Raw genomic sequence first — 23,350 nt, 5'->3', positions numbered from 1 at the left:
AGCTTAATAATTTTTATTACCATGTTATGAACAGTTGTATAGTACATATAGGTACGCTTAATATACATTGTAAGTGTCTACTTTCTAATTATCTATCCATTGGTGTGGTTTTTCAAGTAGAAAGTGCATGAACAAAGCATGTCTGAATATGTTTAGTATTCAATAAAGGTATTTTCTATGAAACGTTCTAATTTCTTCATTACCTCTTTATCTGCTGGCTATATGGCTGTATCAGTGTAGCCTGCTAGGTTGTGATTTGTGAAAATATTTCAGATACATTGTTCTTTAGGTATTGATTGATATGATGTGCCTGGCTTAAAAACCCAAAAATCCACCCTTCACACTAATTCTGGTTTCAGGACTTTTTTGACATGCTGTAGTTCACTTGTGATTCTTCCACTGTAGCCTTCAGATGGAATAGCACTGCAATAGAGCACTCAAAACAAATAAAGAAACAGTGATGTAAAGGTGTTCATACATCACTGTGACAAAGATTCGGTTAGAAGTATAATCTGTAACTCATTGATTAAAACAATGTGACTGTGCAATTTACTGAATGTGAATTTATTGTCCAATAATAATGTTTTGATAATGTCAGGTATCAAAACTAGGCATATATTCATCCACAGCTACATTAGAATGAATAAATAAAACCTACCTTTGATGATATGCTTACCCTTCTGCTTGTAAGCGCATTATTACGCACAGCCACCCAGCATGATGTCCCTGGTTATGGGCTACCTACTGAATGAGATTTGCTTGTGTCCACTTTCTCTGTCTGCATCTGTAATGCAGATCAGTGTTGGCACTGATGTTGAGTGAGCAGCTCTCCACCATAGTAATGGCAAGTCAAAGAGCGCGTCCGGACAGGCAGACAGATGTCTGTTCCGTGATCTTCAAAACGCTGGATTTCAACTCCTACAACGTGTGAATAAATGGGACAGGAAGTGGCAGTTTGGCAGCTCCAACCAGGAGTGTCATGCTGAATTGTGTCCCCTGCCATCTCCGCATGCACAGAACGGCCCAGGAGGTCACAAGGAGCGCTAGACTCATGCATTTCTGGGATGCCACATTTAAAAGGCACCTATGCATACGGTCGGAGAGACAGGCAGTGATGTCTAAAGGACAGTTACGAGACTGATGGCACGTTGCACAGGGTCTGATAGAACATGAGTAGATGTCTTGTCAGATAACTCTCCTGCTTTACAATGTCAAAAGCCCTGCCATGTCAATGGGCTTGGTGGCAGAGCTCAGGCTGCTTACATCCTAGCACCGAAATGTTCAGTTTTTTTTCTAATGACTGTCTTGCCTTTAAATTTAATGAGGTATGCTGAGTGAATAGGTTCAATTCAGGGAGGCAGTTAGTAATCCGATGGGCTGTCTAATGTGTCTGCTCTAACTTATACCCAATATTCAGCCCACACTCTAATTTTTAGAAAACCTTGTAGATATCATGTGGTGTAAAAATGAATATATATATATATATATATATATATATAAATATATATATATATATATATATATATATATATATATATATATATGTGTATGTATTAGAAAAAGTCATCTCTATAAGGAGCATCAGTTTTGATAACATTTTTCAGTCTGATTTTAACACATTGTGAAAACAGGAGCTTTGGACATGCCTCCAAGGAACCAGATCCCAACTGGTATTTGAGAGAAACTGGAACTCTTACAGTGGCCTGCCAGTTTTACCAAGAGCATTGGCCAATGATGGTTTCCAATATACAAATCCTATTCCAAAAGAGTTTGAACAGTATATAAAATGCTAATAAAAACAGAAGTAATTAGTAAATTCTGCCTGACCTGTTTTAAATTGAAAACAGTACAAAAAATGTTTTACCTTATGATTTTTTTTTGCAAATATATGATCATTACAAATATGACGTCTGCAATGCTTACCACTGTATTACATCACCTTTCCTTTTAACAGCACTTAATAAATTAAAGTTTTAAAAGCAAATTTTTGCCATTCTTTAGTTATACAAGTCTTCAGTTATGCTGTGGAGCCTGCGTTGTTGTATTTTGCACTTCACAATGTGGTACATGTTTTCAGTAGGACACAAGCAAGCCAGTCTAGCACCTGCACCCTCTAATTACGCAGCCATGCTTTTGTAACACGTTCAGACCGTTTCTTAGTGTTGTCATGTTATAATAAGCATTAATGTCAATGAAAAAGACGCTGTCTAAAAGGCAGCATGTAGCTCCAAAATGTTTATAAATATTTCAGCTTTTATGATGCTTTTACAGCACACCATGCCGGTTTTTAATGCAGCTCTGTGAGACATAAATAGACTGTGCTCAACAATAGTCTTGGGACTCCTTGATCATAATTTTAAAATGTAATTTAAATTGAATATTCATATTTACAATTTAATTTAGTTGTGCTTTATCATATTCAAAGCTGCAGAATTTCAGTTCTAACTTATCAATCAAAATTTCAGGTACAACTGCACAACAGAAAACTAGAACACTTTCACTTAACCTTCCAAAATTATTATTGTAGAAAACCTGAATCAATCTGTCAAAAAATATTCTTTCTTGGTAACAAAATGTATGTGAGACAGATTGCAGATAAATTGAAAATTCCAAACTCTCTGGATGCTCTGGCCTGTCCAAAAAGAGAACATCCAACAAGCCTGGCTGAGCATCAGTTTTGCAAACTCATACACTCCATGCTTAGAAATGTCAAACTCTTATCCAATAGAAGGAATATGCAATAAAACATTAACCTAAATAAAATACTAAATACTAACACACATGAGGGAAAGAGACAGTAACACATGTCTCACTAATGTTTGAGTACTTTTACTTGCCTCACTTATGTTTTCAATTAATTTGTTTCTGTTAGTAATTCTGGTTGTTATTGTTGATATCATCATTTTTTAGATGGATACGAATGAATAAATGATAATTTCAACTTAGAAATTCCAAAACAAGTCATTGTATTCAGAAAATGTCCCAAGACTACTTTTGAGTACTGTATAGTGGTGTAACAGTGCATCAAGACATTGTGATTTGGCAATGCAAAACTGTGACAATACATCATGGAGAACTGGACAATCTATTAATTATGCCATATGATGCAATTGCATTGTTTGAACACCAAAGTTAGCAAATTATTAGCATCAATCAACACTCCTGCTATCCCAGCTCTATCAAAATCCTGAAACAGATAATAATGATAATAATAATAACAATAATAATAAAACCATGGTGTTACTTGCTATTGCCCATTCCTATTGACCAGTAAGGAGCTTCTAGGTCAGTATAAAAAAATCACTTGACAGATCACTTGATGTTACAGGATTGAAGGGAAATAAGCAGCCAACTGATACTAATATGAAGAAACTATGGGATGTATCTCACTAAGCTAGCTGCAATTAGCTTAGTGAAACTTTGAAACTTTGAATTAGCTTAGTGAAAGATAAGTAAAAGTCAGTTTGTTGGACCTTGTGTGTTCTCTGTATAATAGAGTGCTCTCTGGAATTGTAGGTGTCTGTGACGTTGTTTCTATTGTTTTGCTTTTCCATTATTCCTTATTTTCATTATTTTCAATTTCCATTACATTTACAAGAGGAGTCTGTGGTTATGTGTTCCCCCTCCCTCTGTATGTGTAAATAGTCAAACTGTAAGTATTTTACACATGGAGTTCATTATTCCTCTAATGTCATGTTACATTGTGGGTTGTTTGATGTGTACAGCAGCAATTTAGAGAGTTTAAACTGTACAGTTTGCATTTGGCTGGTCTATGTGCAAAGGTGGCCTAGGATTGAGTGAGATTTCCTACATAAATCACTTTCCCAGTCCACCCGTTAGGTGTGATGAATGTTACAATACCCTTATTGTAAGTGGTATTTTCTTTAAAAATGGTAAGTGCTATAAAAAATAGTTATAATGTATGATCTAATACATGCAAGGTTTTCATACAGTCAGCATTGCCCAGAGTTAGAAATGTTGCTTAAGCTGCTACTTAATGTTCTGGAAGGCAGCATTTAATGGATTGATACACAGCTTTTGACATGCTGTAGCTCACCATAATTGGTCATGTCATCAAGCATTAAATTAGTGATACATGGAGTTGTGCCCTGAAACGAGTGTCTTTAGCAAATCTGTCAGATATCAGGCTAGACTGTTCCTGACAGCTGTCCAGGGAAATGACAGTGAATTGAAACTCAGCTGCACAAAGTATTCCCTGATGTCCCTGCTTGGTATTTTTGGTAGAACTATATTTGCCTTTTTGTGCTGTTTTTCTTAGCTGTCTTTTTCTCTGCATCCATTTGCTTTTAAGGCATCGTATGACTATTCAGAAAAGAACTGTTGCAACATGATGCTTAAGAATATCAAAACGAGAAAGTCGAAAGGCATCAACTCAGTCAGTCAACTCAGTAACTTCTTAGACAACCTTTATAAAGGTTTTAAATGATTTCTGTCCAAACATGGACTCTGGCAAAACATGAGCGCTGTTGTTACTGGCCCTTAGTGTTGCGTTTGACACTGTAGACCACTGACAGTCATGCAATCAAACAAATAACTGTGATCTGTGGGGTACCTCAAGGCTTAATTCTTGGGCCCCTCCTATTCAATCTCTTCAACCTCCACATGCCCCAGTTAGGCCAAATCCCACAAGACAACAAAATTGCTTATCATAGTTATGCTGACAATACCCAGATTTATTTAACTTTCTTGCCAAGTGACTATGGTGCCAAAGCTCATTTGTTTCAGTGCTTAGAGAAAATAAATGGATGGATGTGCCAAAATTTCCTCTAGTTAAATAAAGAAAAGACAGAAGTTCACTTGAACTTCAGATTTCTAAAGACTAAAGACCAAGTCACAAACCTGGGCATACCAATGGATTCAGATCTTAATTTCAGCAGCCATATTAAAGCAATAACAACGTTTTCCTTCATCTCAAAAATATAACTAGATTATGAGATTTAATTTCTATGACCTATAGAAGTTAGTCCATGCTTTCTCCAGCAGTTGGACTACTGCAATTGACTACTTACTGGTGTGACAAAAAGATCATTAAATAGCTGCATCTTCAAAATGCAGGCACTAGAATTCTCACAAAGACAAAAAGAACTAAGCATATTACTTTAGCAGTAAGAATTACTTCACTGGTTTCCAGCTAGTTACAAAGTTTTCTATAAATCATTAGTAGCTTATGTACAAAACACATCTCTGATAATACAATGATAGAATGCAGACCTAGCAGGCCTCTCAGATCTCTAGGGACTGGTCAGCTAGCTGTCTATTGTTTCTTTCTTATGTTATATTGTTTTTAATTTTCTTATAATTATGTATAGCACTTTGAATTACCTTTGTGTATGAAACGTTATTTAAGTAAACTTGCCTTGCCTAAATGCTACCTATAAATGCTACCTTATTGCTTCAAAGAACATTTCAATGGGAATCCTTGAAGATCCTTGAAGTCCAAATGTTTTGACATTATAATAATTGAGCTAGCTTTCTATGCTCCAGGCTACATTTGCTTACTATGTGAAAATTATTTATAAAGTTGCTAACTTGAATTCTTTGAGGATGAGCAAACCTACCCTTGCAGAGTTTGAGAGTAACACAGTCACAGTGGAGTCAATCTGGACTCAGTGGGCAGTCAGTCAGTGGGCAGTGCAGCCACCTCCTCTCTGTCCTATGACTCCTCCAGAGCTGTCATACACTGTCATGTCATTTCGAGTCTAGCCACAATGTGAACTGACATCCAAGGAGAGGGTGAGCATGGTTTCTAAGAAGACGGACTGAAAAGGAAACTATAATGATGATTCATTTATTTGATTTTGTTCATTAAAAAGCAAATTCATGCAATAGTTATGAGAAATGTGGCATATACATATAGTCACAGGAAAATGGGCTTAACATCAGAGTTCCCTTTGTATTGTTTCTTAGGTTGTAGTTGTCAGAGGTCTTTTTAAGCGCATTGGGATTCATACTATATATATAATGAATGATTCTTTGTGCTATGTAGTATACAATCTACAAAAATCTGTATAGTATGCAAGCATGCAGTTGTGCACAAAGCAGACAAGCTTAATATAACAGATCTGCCTCTTTTTCAGATGTATGATGTATTGCTGCACTTTGCTATGAAAGGAAATGACAAACAGTGGTATCATACATGCGCATTACATTTTTTGCATATTATTTCTGATTCAATCATTCCTTTTGGCTTGAACTTTTTGATGGGCATTTCTGTCAGAATTCTTGTTCAAACTTGTCTGATCAGAGTGAAGCTTATCATGCTGTCAAACCCTGCTCCCTTCTCATTAGTTGGAGCCCCTGTCGTCAGTGTACGCTCTCAAATTAGATTGACATCCAAACTCCTCAAATATACAAAGCAATTTAGATGATATTCATTAGAGCGATGAAACAGGCTGATGGGACCCTGACAAAGAGCACTTCGCTCTTTTTCCCCACATAGTTATTTCATCATCCCTGGAACATTACTAGAACCAATGGATTAAGTTCTCAAGGCCATAAAAGGGAAAAAAAAGCCACACAATATACCTAGTAGAACTACAGAATTCAGAAATGCTTCAAACTGTAGATAATGAAGTATTCTGATTATGGGCAATACATTGTAGCTCATATTAATAGATTAGGTGAGATGCAATTTTCTTCAAGATGATAATTTTTAGCATTATTATTACATTTTGTAATTACAATTATAAGAAGCATTAACAGTTATAAGAAGAACAGAAGCAGAACTTTTGATAATATGGCATCAGAAATGTGAGAAAGATGAAAACAAGCTTAATTTTGCAACCAAAGTTTATTAAAATTTAACATTTTTTACAATTTACAATCCAGAAATGATGTCATGCTATGTTATTTATACATTCAGTAATTAAAAAATTAAAAAGAATAGTGAATCGTTTGCTTTGGGAATATTACTGAACTTAATTCTGCAGTGGAAATATAGGTGGAGTTATACACACTAGTATAATTATGTTCAGAAAGTTTACATTAATCACTAATAACAGATGGTAGGATGTTTTATTCTGTGCTGCAAAAATATGCAAATACTTCATACCACGATCAGCAAATTTTAATGGCCTTGTGGCCTCGCCCTGTGCAAATTTTCTAAAGATTACAAAATGTTGCACAGTAACAAATTAGACAAATAACATGGATAACACAACAGCTGACAAAAATATTCCCAAATAAATAAATAAAAATATGACTAGTCATTTGAAAATAATGAAAGTAGCCCTGTACATACTCTATTTGAATTCTAAAATCTCATCTCTACCAGAACAAAAAATTCAGGAAGTAGAGATTAATAAAAAGTAAAAACAGAATAAATATTATATCAAGAAAGACGTCTCCTTACATTTCATAAAATGTCTACTATGGTGCTAATTTCCTTAGACGCAGCACTGAAAGCCTCATTAATCATAAAGAAATCTTGTGGGACAGAAATCATACCAGATGATCATGAATTCTTTTTCGCATTATAACACACATTTTTGTGTTTTTTGTCAAACTACAATATATATTCTGTACAAATTACACAGATCACATTTCATGTTTTTCAGTTTTTAAAAGCTATTTTCCTTAAACGTAATGCATTCTGTCATGCTACTTGTGTTGTGAAATTTAGGACCCATATACAGTGCTTACACTGGATACAACTGTTCTGGACCTGTAGCAGGTGAGAGGGGAGACACAACATGTTTTTGGGATAAGTCCTTTGAATGCCTTGGAATCTTCTTGCTAATGTTCTCACAAGAAAACTTTGCCAAGTCCCGCATTCGAAAACCGAGATGTGACTCAAGGTGACAGAGGTATGTTGACCGAGACTGGATTTGTATGGCACATTCACTACAGAAGAAAACTGGGTGACCAGAGTCAACATTTTTCAGAAACTTGGTCCTACCTGTTCGTCTCAACTGATATTTCACATTGGCTAGCCAGTGGCTGATGGTTGTCATGGAAAGACCTGTAACGCGCGAGATGACCATCCTTTCTTGGGGGCTCAAGTCCGATATGACATACTTCCCATCAGCTGTCTCTCTAAGGCAGGATGTGAACTGGGCCTGCAGAATCAGCAAGTGTTGAGGATTCCAATGTGATTGCCTGCCCTTACGTTTGTGCACCATGGATGCATCGTCGCCCTCATCTGGGGTGTGTGCACCTTCAATCTCTGACCGCTCTACTTTATGGGAAGGTGTTGGGGGCTTTGAGACGTGGCTGTCTGACAAGTTCCGTAGCATGTCTGATATGTCTGAGAGGGCACTCTCATGCACTGGGCTGCCTGGAGTGCATAGAATATTTGATAAATCAGTTCTGGTCATACCAGGCAAACAAGAGTTTAGCACCTTTCCTGGGAGAGAAGCAGTCGCTAAACACTGCCTCTTTCTGCCTTTGGATAAATCTATTGGTTGGTCTTTGTCAATCTGATGAAAATCTGGATTTAATGGCTCCAGTTTTGAGCTTGGCATTGGAGGTGCAGCCACTGCAGCCCTCTCTGCCATGGTGTTGCTCATCTTGAGAAGCATACACATAGGGTCCTGGACTGGCTTCACAGGTTTGGCCGCTTTACCTAAATGAAGATTCATTACTGACTGAAGGGCATTCAAAGGACTAACAAAGGGTTGTTTTGGCTCTGGGTGACTGGTTATTACAGCATTATCATCACACAATGATAGAGAAGAGGCAGGGGGCTGTGCAAAACTGTCTGTACATTTTATTGGACTCTTCTCGTCTGTGTTATTTTCAGGGTCAGCAACCTTAGTATCTGTATCACTTAGTGTTTCACGACTCTCAACTATTGGGGAACTGGATGCTGATGATTTCCTGTCTGCACTTCTAGAAGGTGAGGTTATGACCTGCCTTTGTAAAAAAACTTGCTCATCAGTATTTTTCTTCTGTTCCTCAACAACCCTATCTGTTACCTTCTTCACCAGCTCCTCCATTGCATGCAGGTTCACTGTGGGTGAAGGAGCTCTCTGTGGGGGGTTTGGAGAGATGATTAGTTGACATTTATCTGACTGCTGAACTTCCATACCATGCACCAGGTGTTGTATGGAGGAAACACGCCCTGGGTTATAGAGAGAAGGCCTCATGTTATTTTGTAACTGATAAGCAGCATGAATGCTCTGGTATCCTCCCCAGCTTGGTGTACCTTTCTGTGCTTTGTTGATTGCAGATGTAACAGTATTCTCCAATGACTTGAGGATATCAAGGTTCACTTTTGGACTCTCTTTCAGATCTTCCTCAGTAAGGTAATCAAATTTTGAAGATACATTATATCTCTCACCTGCATCATTCTCAATAGCTGGTTCTCTGCAAATGTCTTCTTTCAGTAATATCTTCCCCTGAATTTCATCCTTAGCATTGTTTTGAACGGCAGAAGGGGAACATGGTGGCTCACGTGTGATTCCAGTTGGGGAAGATGCAGAAGGGTCTTGTGTCTCTGTTTGGATCTTCTCATCACTCGTTTTAACTTTAGTAGGCAAGAGTGGCTGTTCTGAAAGGCATTTGTCTGTTGTTTGAAGAGAGTTGCTGGCTCTGACAAAGTGACCCGTTAGCATAATGTGGGCAGTTAACTGGTGTAAAGATTCATAGGAACTCCTGCACTCCGTGCATCTCAAAATCTGAGATTTAAGCTGAAAGGCACTGCTCACCCCATTGTGGTCTGCAAGAACGTCTTTCTTATTAATATCAGAAACGTTGGGACAATTATCATTTACCTGAGTCCCTTTAGAAGATCTTTTTTGCTCTGCACCATTCAATTTAGTTAGGTCTACTTCCACTGGTACTCTTTTTTTAAAAGAAGAGATAACTTTACTGCCAATGGATGTTCCAGGTTCTTTCAGAGGCACTTTTTGGTAGTGTTTAGTCTTGATCATATGCACACTGAGGTCTTGCAAAGACTCAAAAGAGTGCCCACAGTACATACAACGGAGAACCTTCTGGGCATCCTCCTTCCCCTCCATTTCCAGTAAAGAACGTTTACGTGGCTTGGACCAAGTCTTCGCACCTTTTCCAGCCCTCTCATGGTTGTCATCTCGATAGTGTCCAGTGTCACTCATGTGAACTGTTAGATCAACCAGCGTGTCATAAGATGCACTACAGCTTTTACAATGGAACTTGCTTGCACCAGTAAAAATAGACCCATAAAGTTTAGCACTTTGGCGGTAGAGCTGGACAGTGCTAAAAAGACTTGGCTCCATTGCTGGATGAAGCTGTTTTTCAGAAACCTGTTGCAAGGTCTTTGCGATTGCAGACTGGTGCCAGTCAAAGCACTCGCCTCCAGGGCTGCTGTTGCTGCTGCTACTGCAGCTGCTAATGTCAGATGTTTTCTCTGCACATGGTTGAGAAGGATTCAGACTTAGTGAGGACCAATAGGAGTTAGAGAGAAAACTTTTATAAATGGCCTTTATCTGTTCCAAACTATCTGACCCACACACCAACCTCTCAGATCCCCCATTATGACTGTCTTTCACAGGTTCGTCCTTATTTTTGATGTAAGTGCTTTCAAAATCAGAAGTGGGTTTATTTGACTCAAGACTGGGTGATTCACTGTCCTTCTCTGAAAAATCAGCAGCAGAGGTGCAGCCTTCTTCTTTTGAATTTTGGAAGAGATACTCCTTTTTATAGTAATCATTGTTGTCCAGTGTTTCCCCCCAAGTTGTTGAGTGTTGTCTTTCCATGACTTCACTTTGCATGTCAGGCTCCTTAACATCCTCCGATTCATAGGCTAGGAAGAAAAAGAAAAAGATCAGGTTAGTCCACATAAGTACATTTTTAAAAGAATATTTTCATATTCACTAGAAAGGGCCTAGGAGAATAAAACAGATAAGATACAACACTCGGCGAGTTTCTGACCCAATAGTAGGTTTAAACTTGTGATCCTGTGAGAGCTGACCTGAAATAGCTTGCCACTGCAATGACTTCCAGACCTCTACAAATTCTATCATCATTGCTATATTGACAATGATGCAAAACCCAGAGAAACCACTGAGGAGCTGAAATGTTCCACTGAACTTCCAAGCACTTTTATTAACTGCTGTGTTTGGCCCTAGTGTCAACATTGACTTTGTCTTTTAATGCATCATCTAGGTACCAGTATTTCATGCTAAAATAATGTCTTACTAATCTGAAATATTTTGCTTTCAATGGTCTGTTTTGTCTCCAAAAGGAACTTACACAGTATTGTAATGTTAACCTCACAAATCATATTGTTTTTTTATCTAAAACACCCAGCAAATGACATATATTCCAGTTAACTGTTAAGACCTGCATGCTATGATTGAGGTACACAAAACACACTTAGAGGAAAAACAGAGAAACACCACTATTATATATGCGTTGCAGCAGGAATATAATGTTCATTATCTATTAAATATATGGCTGGAAATATCACGCAAACTGAAAAGTTGTACCACATGTCATGTGTATGTCAATATACAATATAAGGCCTAGCACTATTTTCAACATTTCATACTCCTAGTTTATTCACCTACTTTTAGCCAAGGTCAAACTCACAGAAACAAACTTCTTGGTTTTCGGAGAGTTAAAAGGAGTGGTCAGTGCATGATATTATTTGTGAAAAGCAGGAGGCTGCTACCACTTAGTCTTCATCTTCACATGTCCACATTCTGCAAAAATTCTGCACACCTGTGCACAGCTGAAGAGATGAGAAGGGAAAGGTAAAGTTGGACAGATACATTGAGAGGTTAGGAGGAAAGACACAGGATGGCAATGCATAAGCCGCCTGTCACTTCGAATCCCTCCTGATGACTATTCACCTTGGACAGGTGACGTGTGGGGAGAAAGGTGTCTGACTGAGCACCTCCATATGACAGATTCAAGGGGACACAGTCGCCCCTCATGCTGCCAGCTGCCCTCAACTCAGAAGCACCCATCCACCAACCGTCCCCTAGGACTGACGATCCCCCTTCTTGACAGCCTGTCCCCTACTAGTTCGACACTGTCACTCTGACTCTGTAAGTGGGACAAACGCTCCTTTGAAAGCCACACCAAACTTGCCTTTCTCCGTTCCCCTCTACTCATTCCTGTTTCTGTGCACAGTTGTGGTGAAGTTGCTCATGTCAGGTTGTTTTCTAATGGAAAGTGTTTTGTCAGATATGTTGGTCCTAATGCAAAGGGAATTCAAATGCATCAAAACACCCATACAGTCTCTCTCTTTCTTTCTCTGACTGTACACACAAGATCTAACAGGACAGGGAGTGTTAAGCACAAATAGCTCTCATTTCAAATGATAATACACAATCTTATGAGGCTGCGCTTCTCTCATTTAGCCTCTCACTAGATGTCAGCCAGGATGCCTGCAGGCCTGGGGCTTTAAAGGATAACTGGCAGGTGCAGGCCAGTCTTATTCCCCCTCTAGATTTAGACTGTCACTAGGTATCCATTACCTGCCAATCTCCTCTGATCATTCCTGACAGCCTTGATCAAAAAATGTCATTTGAACTGTCTGGTTTGGCATGGATTCCAAAGCAGCTTGTAAAGAGGGTGAACCAGGTGTAAATACAATGACATGATCATTTTCCTGCCCGCTCATATCCCAGACACAATTATAGTGACACATAGAGGGCTCTAAACAGCAAAACTGCTCTGTTTTCAAGCAAATGCACTTGATTCCTCTAACTTTCATTTTTAAACTGTTTCTAGAAAAATTCTTCTATGAAAAGGATAAAACAGCATCAGCCCAAGAGAGTAGGTGTACACTGAGATAAAACTCCTAATGGTAAAAATTTGAGAAATGCATTCCCAATACGGGAACCGCAGGCCAGTACACGTACATAGGCAATACATAAACATTTAGGAAATGTAGAAACTGGGAATACATGTCTTTTATTAGCATTAGGGAAAAATATAACATTATTTTCGGCTGAGTTACAAAGGCAAAAAAAATAATGAAATATAGACATTTCCGCTTCACCTAAACGTTCTGCTCTTCTGGAGTACAAATATAGACATCATCAAATATCAGTTTGAAATATTTAGTCAAATCTAAACATACGTAATTAAAAAGACACTACCAATGTGATTCAGTTTTCTTTGTGCATCTCCACTGAAATATGGAAACATTTATGCTGTAGTAAGATTTATGACTTCAGATAAGGCCTAAAGTCACAAGCAAAGATAAAAAACACTCCTCAAACTTCTGAAAAAAATGCTGAACAGAGCAAGGCTCTGTTACAACTTAAAAACAAGCTTAGCACAAATGCAACCTCAAATGAATTATAATCCATCTCAAAAGGCAACTACCATAACCAATTATTCTCTCAGGCTTGACTGACAACCAAGGTAATTTATTTAGTTAATAAAATGTGATGTGTGCTTCGAGCTCTAAAACACCAGAGGGAGAATTTACAGGCTTCCACCTCTTTTGATTTATGTAACTATTATGTCTAGCTCTATGTGCCAAGTCATTAGCCCCCACACCGCTTCTGAAAGCATCATACTTAAAACAACAACACATAAGAACTCAGTTATGCCTAATTACTATTTGCCTGATTAAAATGTCTATCTTCTGAAAATCCACAGAAAGAAGGATTAGTATAATAAAGAAGCAAAGAAAACATTTAACAGTTGTCATTAATCTCGCATTGGTGCTCAAACTTAAACTACTGACCAGCATATTTCTGTTTTTTACCACCCTTTTAGGAACACAGTCTGTAATACTGTGGAATACACATTTGTAGTGAGAGGTAAGGTTCTATAATAAAATGAAAAGATAAAAAAAATTCATCAGTATGATACTCTGAAGAGACCTTTTCCACTGCATAGCTAGAGCAATAACAACCGTAAAGCAATACCTTATGAATAAGGTCTTATGGCCATAGAGACCTATCATAGATCAGAGCCAAGATGAACTACTGGACACTTGATTCATTTCAGTCATTGCAAGAGCCACTTTACCCACGTCTATTTTCCAAAGGTGACACAATTTCACGTCCCTGGCTGACATGATAAGTTCAAAGGCTCAGAATGAGTGATATAGATTGGGAATGACTTGGAAAATTGTGTGTGCCTGAGGCTACACTAATAGAGGCATTTTTCCAAGTAAAATATCAAGTCAGTATGATGCTGATCATTCTTTCGTGTTATCACTGGATGACAGGCATGTCTGAGTTCCGCTCAGTGTACCTCCCTTGGGGTAAACATAAAAATTCTGATAATGGGACTATGCTTTTTACTGCTACTTATCAGAGTGCTCTTTGCTGCAACTCTTTAAGTAATATTATATTACAGTGAAAAAAGAATGTGCAAAGACACATTCTAGTGCCCTGGTCCTCTATTTCTGGCGAAATTCAATTATAACTGAAGCATAAATGTACTACACACCAATTTAAAAAGGAAAAGAGAAATTTCATTGATGGTGAAAATATCTTTTCTTTTCTTTGCTCCATCTTTCCAGTTCAGTGTCAAAGAACACTTTTGACCTGACCATTTACAGTAAATGCAAGAAGACAAAGTGCTCTGTCTACCGAAATTCTACCTGACCCAAAATGCACTTTCAAGGGACATATCTCTCTAATTATCACTCTGCATGCCTTTGATTCTGTTTTTCCCTTGACAGTGGTATGTCTGATGTGCCTCAGCTGCCAAGAGTGACTGGCAGCAATTCTGTAGAAGTCAAAGCCAGCAGCTGCTGAGATGATGGCCTAGCAACAAAGAGTTCTGCAAGATGGATTTCAATCATAATTCCCCTCTAGAGGGAAAAGGTGAGAGGTGGAGAGTGGAAAAATTAACATAAAAACAGAACAGCCTCTCTCTCTCCCTCTCTCAAGCAGAGCTTTGGCCCCAAGTTACACTCCCTTAATGAGCTCTTAGCAGCTGAGAATTGATTTCACAGCCTGACACACAGGCAGAGCATCATCAGTGAGTTAGTTTAGGGTAAAATACAGGGGTCCTGCAACAATCCTACAATGACCAGCCGCTAGACAGCTGGTGTCTAGTAACTAACGGAAAGAAAGCAAGGCCATCCATCATGGAGCACACATCTAAGGCTCTGTCTCTGCCTCTCTGATTCTCAGGTTACAGGCTTACATGGCCCGTCTAAATAATATTCACTGTGATGAATGGCCCTGCAAGCCTCCCACCTCTCATTAATCTCTTTCGTTAGAGGAGCATCCATCACAGAGCTGTGGGAGAGCACAGCAGGGTTCATACTGAGGCCAGCCAAGCTTGAGTGATGCATGTCACTCTGAGATAGGGCAGGAATGCGCTGGCATGAACACATGCATTATATGAGCATGTACTCACATACACACGCAGAGACACACACACTCAGAAATAAACTCAAGAGCAACTGCACACACTGTCATCTACAAAAGGATATTAGTGATAATGTGTGTCTGAGGCCACAAACTACATTATCAGAGAACCAACAGCGACAAAGCTATGTTGAACTACTTATCATTGCTATCATTAGATAAAAACTTGAGACAAGGGATGCACAGATATGGAAACTGTGGGTCGAAGCTGATATCTGGTATTTTTATGTACCAATACAGATACTTTAAGAACAATGTAGAAATTAGGATTATATTTACCTTTATAATCCTGATTTCATTTCAGAGAAACATAACATTTATTTCTGTAGGGTTATAAATGCAATATAATTCATAAATAAATAATATTATATAATAATAATAATAATATAAATAATAATAAATAAAATGCAGACAGTTTACTGCAGTAGCCTAGTGTTGCCTAAACATTCTGCTCTTCCAGAGTACTATAATACGTCATTAAATATTGGTTTAAAATCTCGGCTAAATCTAAACACCTGTCCAATGCCAATCATTTTTTAATATCTACCGATACCAATATGGTCACCAAGTATCACCTTGCATACATACTCCATTTTTTTATCTTTTTTGACCCAAAATTACCTGGAATAAAATCTCATAACATTAACGTAGAGCTGGGCAATATAGCAAAAATATATCACAATACCTCAAGACATTTTTAGGATACACAATATGCCACAATGTTTATTTGTTCTGATAAGACATGGTAAGTTGGAACACACAAAAAAGAGCCAGTAGTGCAACACATAAAATATTATCAACTATGAATACAGTGATTTGTATTCAGCATTTCACATCCTGCACTGCACTAAATCCAATTAAACATAACTAATTATTCTCTCTTTGTAACATGCAGTCAATCATAGAATCCACAATATGCTCAGTAAAGAGGATTGTGACATCATGGCATAATTCATTGTATTGCACAGTTCTACACTAACGTATGTTCAATTACATTAAATTACACATTTTTACATTTTCTGCTTGTCCTATAAAGTTACCATTTTGCAGATACAAGGCTTTGCTATGACAGCAATGATATGCATGTGCATGAATTACCTTAAATTAGAACACACTTGCTCTTTCATTCTCAACATGTAACACATCTCTTTCTACAATTAATCAAGATCACTTTTCCAGCAGAGCCTTAAATCTCTCAGCACCACAACAATCTCAAAACTCTCTTCTCATTTTTCACAACTGCTCTCACTTTCCTCAACACTCCTCTCTCCCTACAGACCCTACTCTGTGTCATCTGTACCGTCCTCTTTAACAACCTGCACACTGTCTTTCTTTCCCTCCCTTTATTCCAAAATGTCCTGTTGTGTCTCGTCAGCACAGTACTTCTTCCTTTCCGCCCTGTGTGTGTCTGGGAAAGCATGTGTGATAGATGACAAGTGTCAGAGTGTCAGAAGTACAGGGTGGAGACATGATTAACGACTCAGCTGAAAGGGTAATTGACGGTTTGGCATGGTGCTGATCTTCTCCACCAGGGTTTGGTTTCTGGACCCCTGAGGGATACACTGACTCACTTTCCTAAAATGGAGCACACACAAAAAAGCACCTCTCTGGAGAAAGGAGGTGCATTCCTCTTTTCCAAAAAGAAGATTGATGTCTCCATTGTCATTACAGTGAAGAGATGTCAATCTCAGTCTGCTGCCACAATGGTGAAACTTTTGTGCAACTGCATGACATTTAGAAGGCTCCATGTGAGCATTCAGACAATGAGTATTGCTTTGTCCCAAATTTGATTACACAGACATAGGGAATCTATTACAAGATCAATTCGTTCATGACAAGATCAATGAACACAATATAGCCTACTACTTACTTACACTGATGTTATTGTATTCTGATATATAGTGACTGTCTTAAAACTTTCTATCTCTGCTGATTTTTTAGGACAAAGAAAAATGTGGTTAATGTTAAAGTATGTTAATGTAAACATATGGTCCAAGTACTTCTGGACCATCTCAATTGGTCCACTGATCATGATGTACACACAATATAAAGAGCTGCTGGCAAATTTCAATTGGTGTAAAAAATGGTAAAAATTAAGATTTCAGCTTTATGACTGAGCATCTGGAGAATGAAGAGGGTAGATGGAGTCTTTTCACCTTTCCTCTGCCTGCTGTTAGCTCACGGTCAGAGCGCCAGAGTCCTCATAGCAGGGGTTAGGCCTGTGTGATGGAGCTCCAAAGGCATATGTCAATCACTGTGGGAGGCTGCATCATTATGGAAGTTCATTACAGATGCAGTATGAACATAGATCAAGTAAATCACTCAACACTGCAGGGACACGACGGTAGAACATCCATTATGTTATGGCAAAGAATTAAAATGAGAATCTCCTCCTGCGTCTTTCCAAAAAAGCAAAGATACACATATTTATACACTTATACTTTGGCTAGTTATGACCATATAGTGATCATGTCAATGTCTGTGTGCATATGCATGTTCATGTATATCTAAGCTTTAATCTAGCCTTTAAGATGGATTAGCTGAATTTTGATGTTAATGAATGGTACTCCAGCTTTGTGGGAGCCGATGGCCACGATTATAGGCATGTCTGGTTATGTTGACACGGTGTGTGAGTACAAAATGGTGAGCCTCTATAGCTTCACTCCCTTTCATCACCTACATCATCAAAAGCAGTTCTCTGCGTCACTCATGCATGACTGATGGCTGCCTGTCCGGATGACCTCCTCCACACCTCAGATCTGACAGACTCTGATCTCCCCCACAGAGACAGACAGCAAGGCCTGGAATCCAGCCCAAAGCTGGTGTGGGAGTTGGATTAGACTTTCTGAGAAGTGTTTTGGTTAGAGTGGCCTGTGAGAGCCTTGTGGTTATGTCTGATGAACTCATGTTAATCAGCGCTGACTGAAAAGGCACCACCCAAATCACAGTTGGAACAAAGTACAGTTTCAGAACAGATATGGCACATGTAAGAAATTGCAAATATGCATTAAATGATTGACATGTTTACAGAGATATAGTTTTAGGTATTTTTTCCGCCATAACATGTTTGAAGTGCCTCATTTCAGGTTGGAAACAAAGCTCATTTTTCACCTGAAGTGGTAAATTAGGTTAACAAAATAGTAAAGGCCAGCAATATCAGCTAATATCAATGTGATTACATCAAAGCACCAGAAACCTAATTTGACTTGGTGACAGGGCACACAGCTTGCCATCTCTAATCATTACAGCTGTCAGGAATCCATCAAGTTTACAGTTAATTAGGTGTGTACTAATGAAGCTGGCAAAATGACTTTTCTTTTTACAAGGCTCACCAAGCCAGAGAAAGTGAGAGAGAGCGAGTGAGAGAGAGAGAGAGAGAGAGAGAGAGAGAGAGAGAGAGCACAATGGCCATATGCAAGGAAGAGTGTAAACAACTATTTCCTTTTCAAGTAGTATTATATGAAAGGTTAAGAAATTTTATTCCACACAATGTAATTTTAAAAAATGACGGCTCTCCAAAACCCCATGTTAGATTTCTTCTCTGAGTAAACTAAGAAAAAAAAGTAGTCAATAATCAAAAGTCTCCACTTAAACTACACCATTGCTACTACTATTCCACATCCATGAAAATGCGTAGATCCCACTGAAGCATTCTGACGAAATAAAAGCCCGAGCAAGCGTATGGGAAAAGAATGAGAGCACTCACATGGCCTCGCTCTGATTGACCATTAAAGCCTTTGATGGATGAGGCTGTCACGGGGATAACAATTAAATCCAACATGAGACAAAGCTGTTCTGACAGGCCAGTCTAACGGAGCAAGCCATACCCCTCCATTAACCCCCCTCCCTACACATACTTACTCACTCATTCACACACACATGCACACACACACAAACCTACTGTAAAAGCATTTTCCTTTAAAATAACTCTCCACTTCTAAAATAACAATCCTGTTTCTGAACTTCAAATGTCCATGGCTAAGGCAGACAAATCAAGTTTTCTTCATAGGAGTACAATGCCTGTCACAGGTCTGTATTTGACTTTAACGAGGTCATTATGTCGGAATTATTCTGGAAAATGCTGTTTGAAGAGTAAGATTAAAACAGGCCATTCAGGCCGTGGGTCGTGTCTCTCAGACTGGAGGAGAGCTCTCAGGTGAGAGATTTTCAGACTCTGACCGCAGACTGAGGAAAATAGTATGGCTGGTGGGTGTTGTAAACAAACCCGGAGCCACGGACAGCAACTTAAACCCATCACAAATCACAAGAGCTGCCTAAATGTACGACTTTTAAGAAATAACTGAAACTTGTCGGGTAAAAATAACATACGAAGCTACTTTTTCCGAGGCAAAAAGGGAAGAAAGACCCTGAGGCAGATGTAGGCGACAGAGCTGAAACTCTCCTGTGTGAGCGGAGTGTGGAGATGACTTACCTGCCGCGCGCTTAGGCGCGTGCTGTTTCCTCCTGGCCATGCTAACTGCTAACGGCGAGGCGCTGGACCTCTTGGCGCCCTTCACACAACACGAAACGGTCCGCTCCTCTTGAACCGCGCCACTTATTTCAGCCACGACTTGCTGGGCAGTCGCTACATTGGCCGACACGTTGACGAGAGCAGGTGCGCCGCTTCCAGCGCAGACCGTCCTTTGTTCAGAGAGTCGGTCCGCTCAGACAGTAAAGCGAACAGCGGGGCAGTCAGTCACGCCTCAGGTTGAACACGTCACTCAAAAGTCTGCAGCCGAGATTTGCCTGAACGTGCGAGTGCGGGACACTCCCACCACACATTTCTGTTACAGCACATTTCCCTCACTTTAGACCAGGCAAAACCGGGCTAGTGAAAGGGAGGAGGATAAATAGCTAACGGGCTTCGGGGTTTAAACAGTGTAGCATCAGATAAACAGACTGACTGGTTTGTCAGATGAATGGGATACATTTGAAGTCGTTTCGCAAAAAAGATGCAGAGAATTAGAAATGGAGAAATCACATCTTTGGCAGATTATTTATCACTAAATAATCTAAATGACCGCCCCACCCTCGCCCTCCCAGTGGGCATGTTTGTAATTGTATTCCTTTTTAAATCAATTTTATAAGATTCTCTGCTGGTGACACCACATATAAATAAAAATAATGCGTGGCCACGACTTAGTAAGGCGTGGGAACGAGATAATTAAGTTGAGGCCACGACTTAGTAAGGCGTGAGAATGAGATGATTAAGCCTTGCCCACATCTTAATAAGGCATGATCTCGTTCCCACGCCTTACTAAGTCGTGACCACAATTAAATCATCTCATTCCCATGCCTTACTAAGTCATGGCCACACATTAGGATCTTGTTCCCATGCGGTACTATGGCATGTAAACACATTTTTGTTTATATAGGATGTCACCAGCAGGTCTCTGTACTTTTACAATGGCTAACTGAGCATAGTTCTCTTTGGGGGCAAGCTGAAATACAGTGGTCACAAAAAGTCTTTGGACACTTCAAGCACTTAACCATTTGTAAACTTTAATGAAGTTCTTTGGGTTGGTTCTGAATGTTTTAAAAGAAAAGATATCTGTTTAAGAGAAAACACTTTTGTCACAACATCAAACTGATGATGTTATCTTCAAGAAGAATTCCAACCAGACTGCATTAAAAGGGTACTGTAAGGCATTTTGGACACAAATCTGCTGCAGACTTCAAAAAACTGCTCAAATTACAATGATCTGACCCTCACCAGATGCCTTTTAAAAGAATACTTTGACAAACAAGTAATTGACTGTCTTGGAATGGTCTGTTTAAAAGACATATGACTTGCTTGGCACAAATACTTTCTGGGGCCACTGTACTTGTCATCCTGTCACAGTCATCAAAGTTTTTCAGGATCTGACATTGAGATTTCTGAAATGTTTCCAGTTCTTTGAGTCTAACCAGATGAATAAAAATGCTAAAAATTCAGTCAATTATACATTTTCAGCAGCCTCCTTCAACTTTAATTTGCCATTTACATTTTTTTCTGTTTGTATAAGCCCTGTAAAGTGCTTCATCAGCAGAGTGGGTGCTTTGGCCAAGGCAGAGATTGCATGCTCTTTGTTTTGCTATTCATTCACATCATTCATCATGCTGCTGCCACAGAGCTGTATGAGAGCGTCTTTGATTTTTACGTTTACTGCAACATACATCACACCCAAATCTAAACCAATATCTGTTATTGACATCAGAAAGAAGCTGGAAGCGGCATGATAACAAAGGCCAAGAGCAATACTTTTAATTACAATGTCCTTTTAATAGAATCCATAAAATGATATTGAATTTGTAAAGAATGAAGAAATGTTTAATGTTGTGTAATTCCAGCCCAACCCAGACATACACATAGACAAAACATCCCTGATCTTCAATACATACTTACAGTATGTGTATGTCTCTTTCTCACACATTATGCATATGCACAAAGAGAACATGACCATTGTCTTCTATGTTTATTGTAAGAAAGACTGAGAGAGTGGAAATCAATCTTAGCCACACCATAATCAATAACTGACCAAGAGAGACACAAAATAACCAGACAGGAAAAGTAGAGATTTATGTCTTGCCTGCACATCTCCTTATGGAGGTCATTTTTCATCCTGCTGTGTGAAAACTGAGTTGTTTACCGTTCTGTTGAAATTCAAGCAGAAAACTTGGTAATGTATAAAACGCAATGCATTGGAAGGGTGATGGAAACACTGAAATCAGATTTGTATTTCAATTCTAACCCATTACATGTAGTAATATTTACTATAATAAAAAAACTTGACCACTTGCCCAATTTCTATGTGCTTTAACCTTCAGCATTATTCAGCTTTGTGCTTTTTTAATGCAGTATTGATGTAAATGCTAAAGAGTGAACTGTAATAGTATCATTACAGGGACCTTCTGGCACTCCCCCACCAAAGCGCATGCCTGTCACCCAGCATCTGAAATCAGAAGGGACACCTGCCAGCAGGACGCCCACCCTACCCAGAGTTCACAGAGGGGTGTGTTTGAGCCACATGTCCATCAGTGGCGTTGTGAAGGCTCCATTTGGTCTCCTCCTGCCCTTGCTCGGCCTGTGTTTTGAGAGGTCCCGTTTTCTGGTTTGATCCATGACGAGCAGATGACCTTTTCTCCACGTCAGGTGTCGGCCTCTGTAACATCATGCTCTTGCTGCGCGTCAAAGCAACATGCCTCACCTTCACTGACTTGGATTAGGACTCTCACAAACAATCACAAATCTGTTAAGAGGAGATGTAAAGAGAAGCTACAGTGGGTAGACTGTTAACAACAATGAAGAACACAGGTTCTAAGAAGCAGGGAAACGTTATTATACTTGTTTTGTAAGGATTGATTATGCAGTTTCACCAACAAGAGCTTTGCAGAGTGTGAAAACTGTCATACTGGCCAAGATTGATAATGCTGAGCAATGTACAATGACCCCACAATTGACCAGAAAGGGAAATTATAGACTCCTTACCCTCATTCTTCAGAATATATTGACCTCTTCTGTTTATATACATGAGCATAGGAGTTTCTGATAGCTTCTATTCACCCTTATGTTGCTTCTATTCATGCTTACATTGTCCAACTGTCATACCGTACAGGAATATTGTCACTGTAAAGAAAGTGTAGGTCTTTTGTAGGTTAATCCCTTAAAAGGCCAGGCCCGCTGGTGGGTATAAACTTGTGTTACACATTTTCATAACCTAAAAATAAAATAAACTGTAGTTACTAAATAATATTAACATTATCTGTTAATGTTAATTATCAATATCAACATCTATTAAGCCAGGAATGTTGAGAGGTTAATATAAGGAGATTTTATTGAAAGTAATCTTGAGCCATTCCTATTGGTCTATTTGTCATTAAATATTTGCACAATGTAAACGACAGCTGGCATTTTCAAATGGTGTTATGATGGTGTTACATGTTGATATAACTGCAACATGGCATAAACATGCTTCTAATAATGAGGGCTTTCTCATAATTTTACCATCTATATGTACGTCTTAAGATCTTTATGAACATAATGAAGAGAATAATCAGAAAAAACACACGCCATATAG

General features: G+C 38.8%; 1 protein-coding gene across 1 annotated transcript; it reads right to left on the bottom strand.

Annotated features, from left to right (window-relative positions):
* Positions 1 to 7,634: 7,634 nt before the first annotated feature.
* tshz3a (teashirt zinc finger homeobox 3a) lies at positions 7,635 to 19,939 on the bottom strand. Its single transcript, XM_036585663.1, has 2 exons — positions 19,726 to 19,939; positions 7,635 to 10,744 (listed from the first exon to the last, which is right to left on the bottom strand). Exons 1-2 carry the CDS (start codon positions 19,763 to 19,765, stop codon positions 7,659 to 7,661), a joined length of 3,126 nt encoding a protein of 1,041 aa, XP_036441556.1. The 5' UTR covers positions 19,766 to 19,939; the 3' UTR covers positions 7,635 to 7,658.
* Between the last annotated feature and the right edge of the window lie 3,411 nt (positions 19,940 to 23,350).

The sequence above is a fragment of the Colossoma macropomum genome, unplaced genomic scaffold (assembly GCF_904425465.1).
Source record: "Colossoma macropomum unplaced genomic scaffold, Colossoma_macropomum, whole genome shotgun sequence".
NCBI lineage: Eukaryota > Metazoa > Chordata > Actinopteri > Characiformes > Serrasalmidae > Colossoma > Colossoma macropomum.
The sequence above is the reverse complement of the archived record's forward strand: the minus strand, read 5'-3'. Positions and strand labels throughout refer to the sequence as shown.

Excerpts from the sequence above, each read along its gene's own strand:
- tshz3a (XM_036585663.1), bottom strand. The coding sequence starts at position 19,765 with ATGGCCAGGAGGAAACAGCACGCGCCTAAGCGCGCGGCAG. Across the intron at positions 10,745-19,725 it reads CGCGCCTAAGCGCGCGGCAG|CCTATGAATCGGAGGATGTT; the intron begins GTAAGTCATCTC and ends TTTTCTTCCTAG.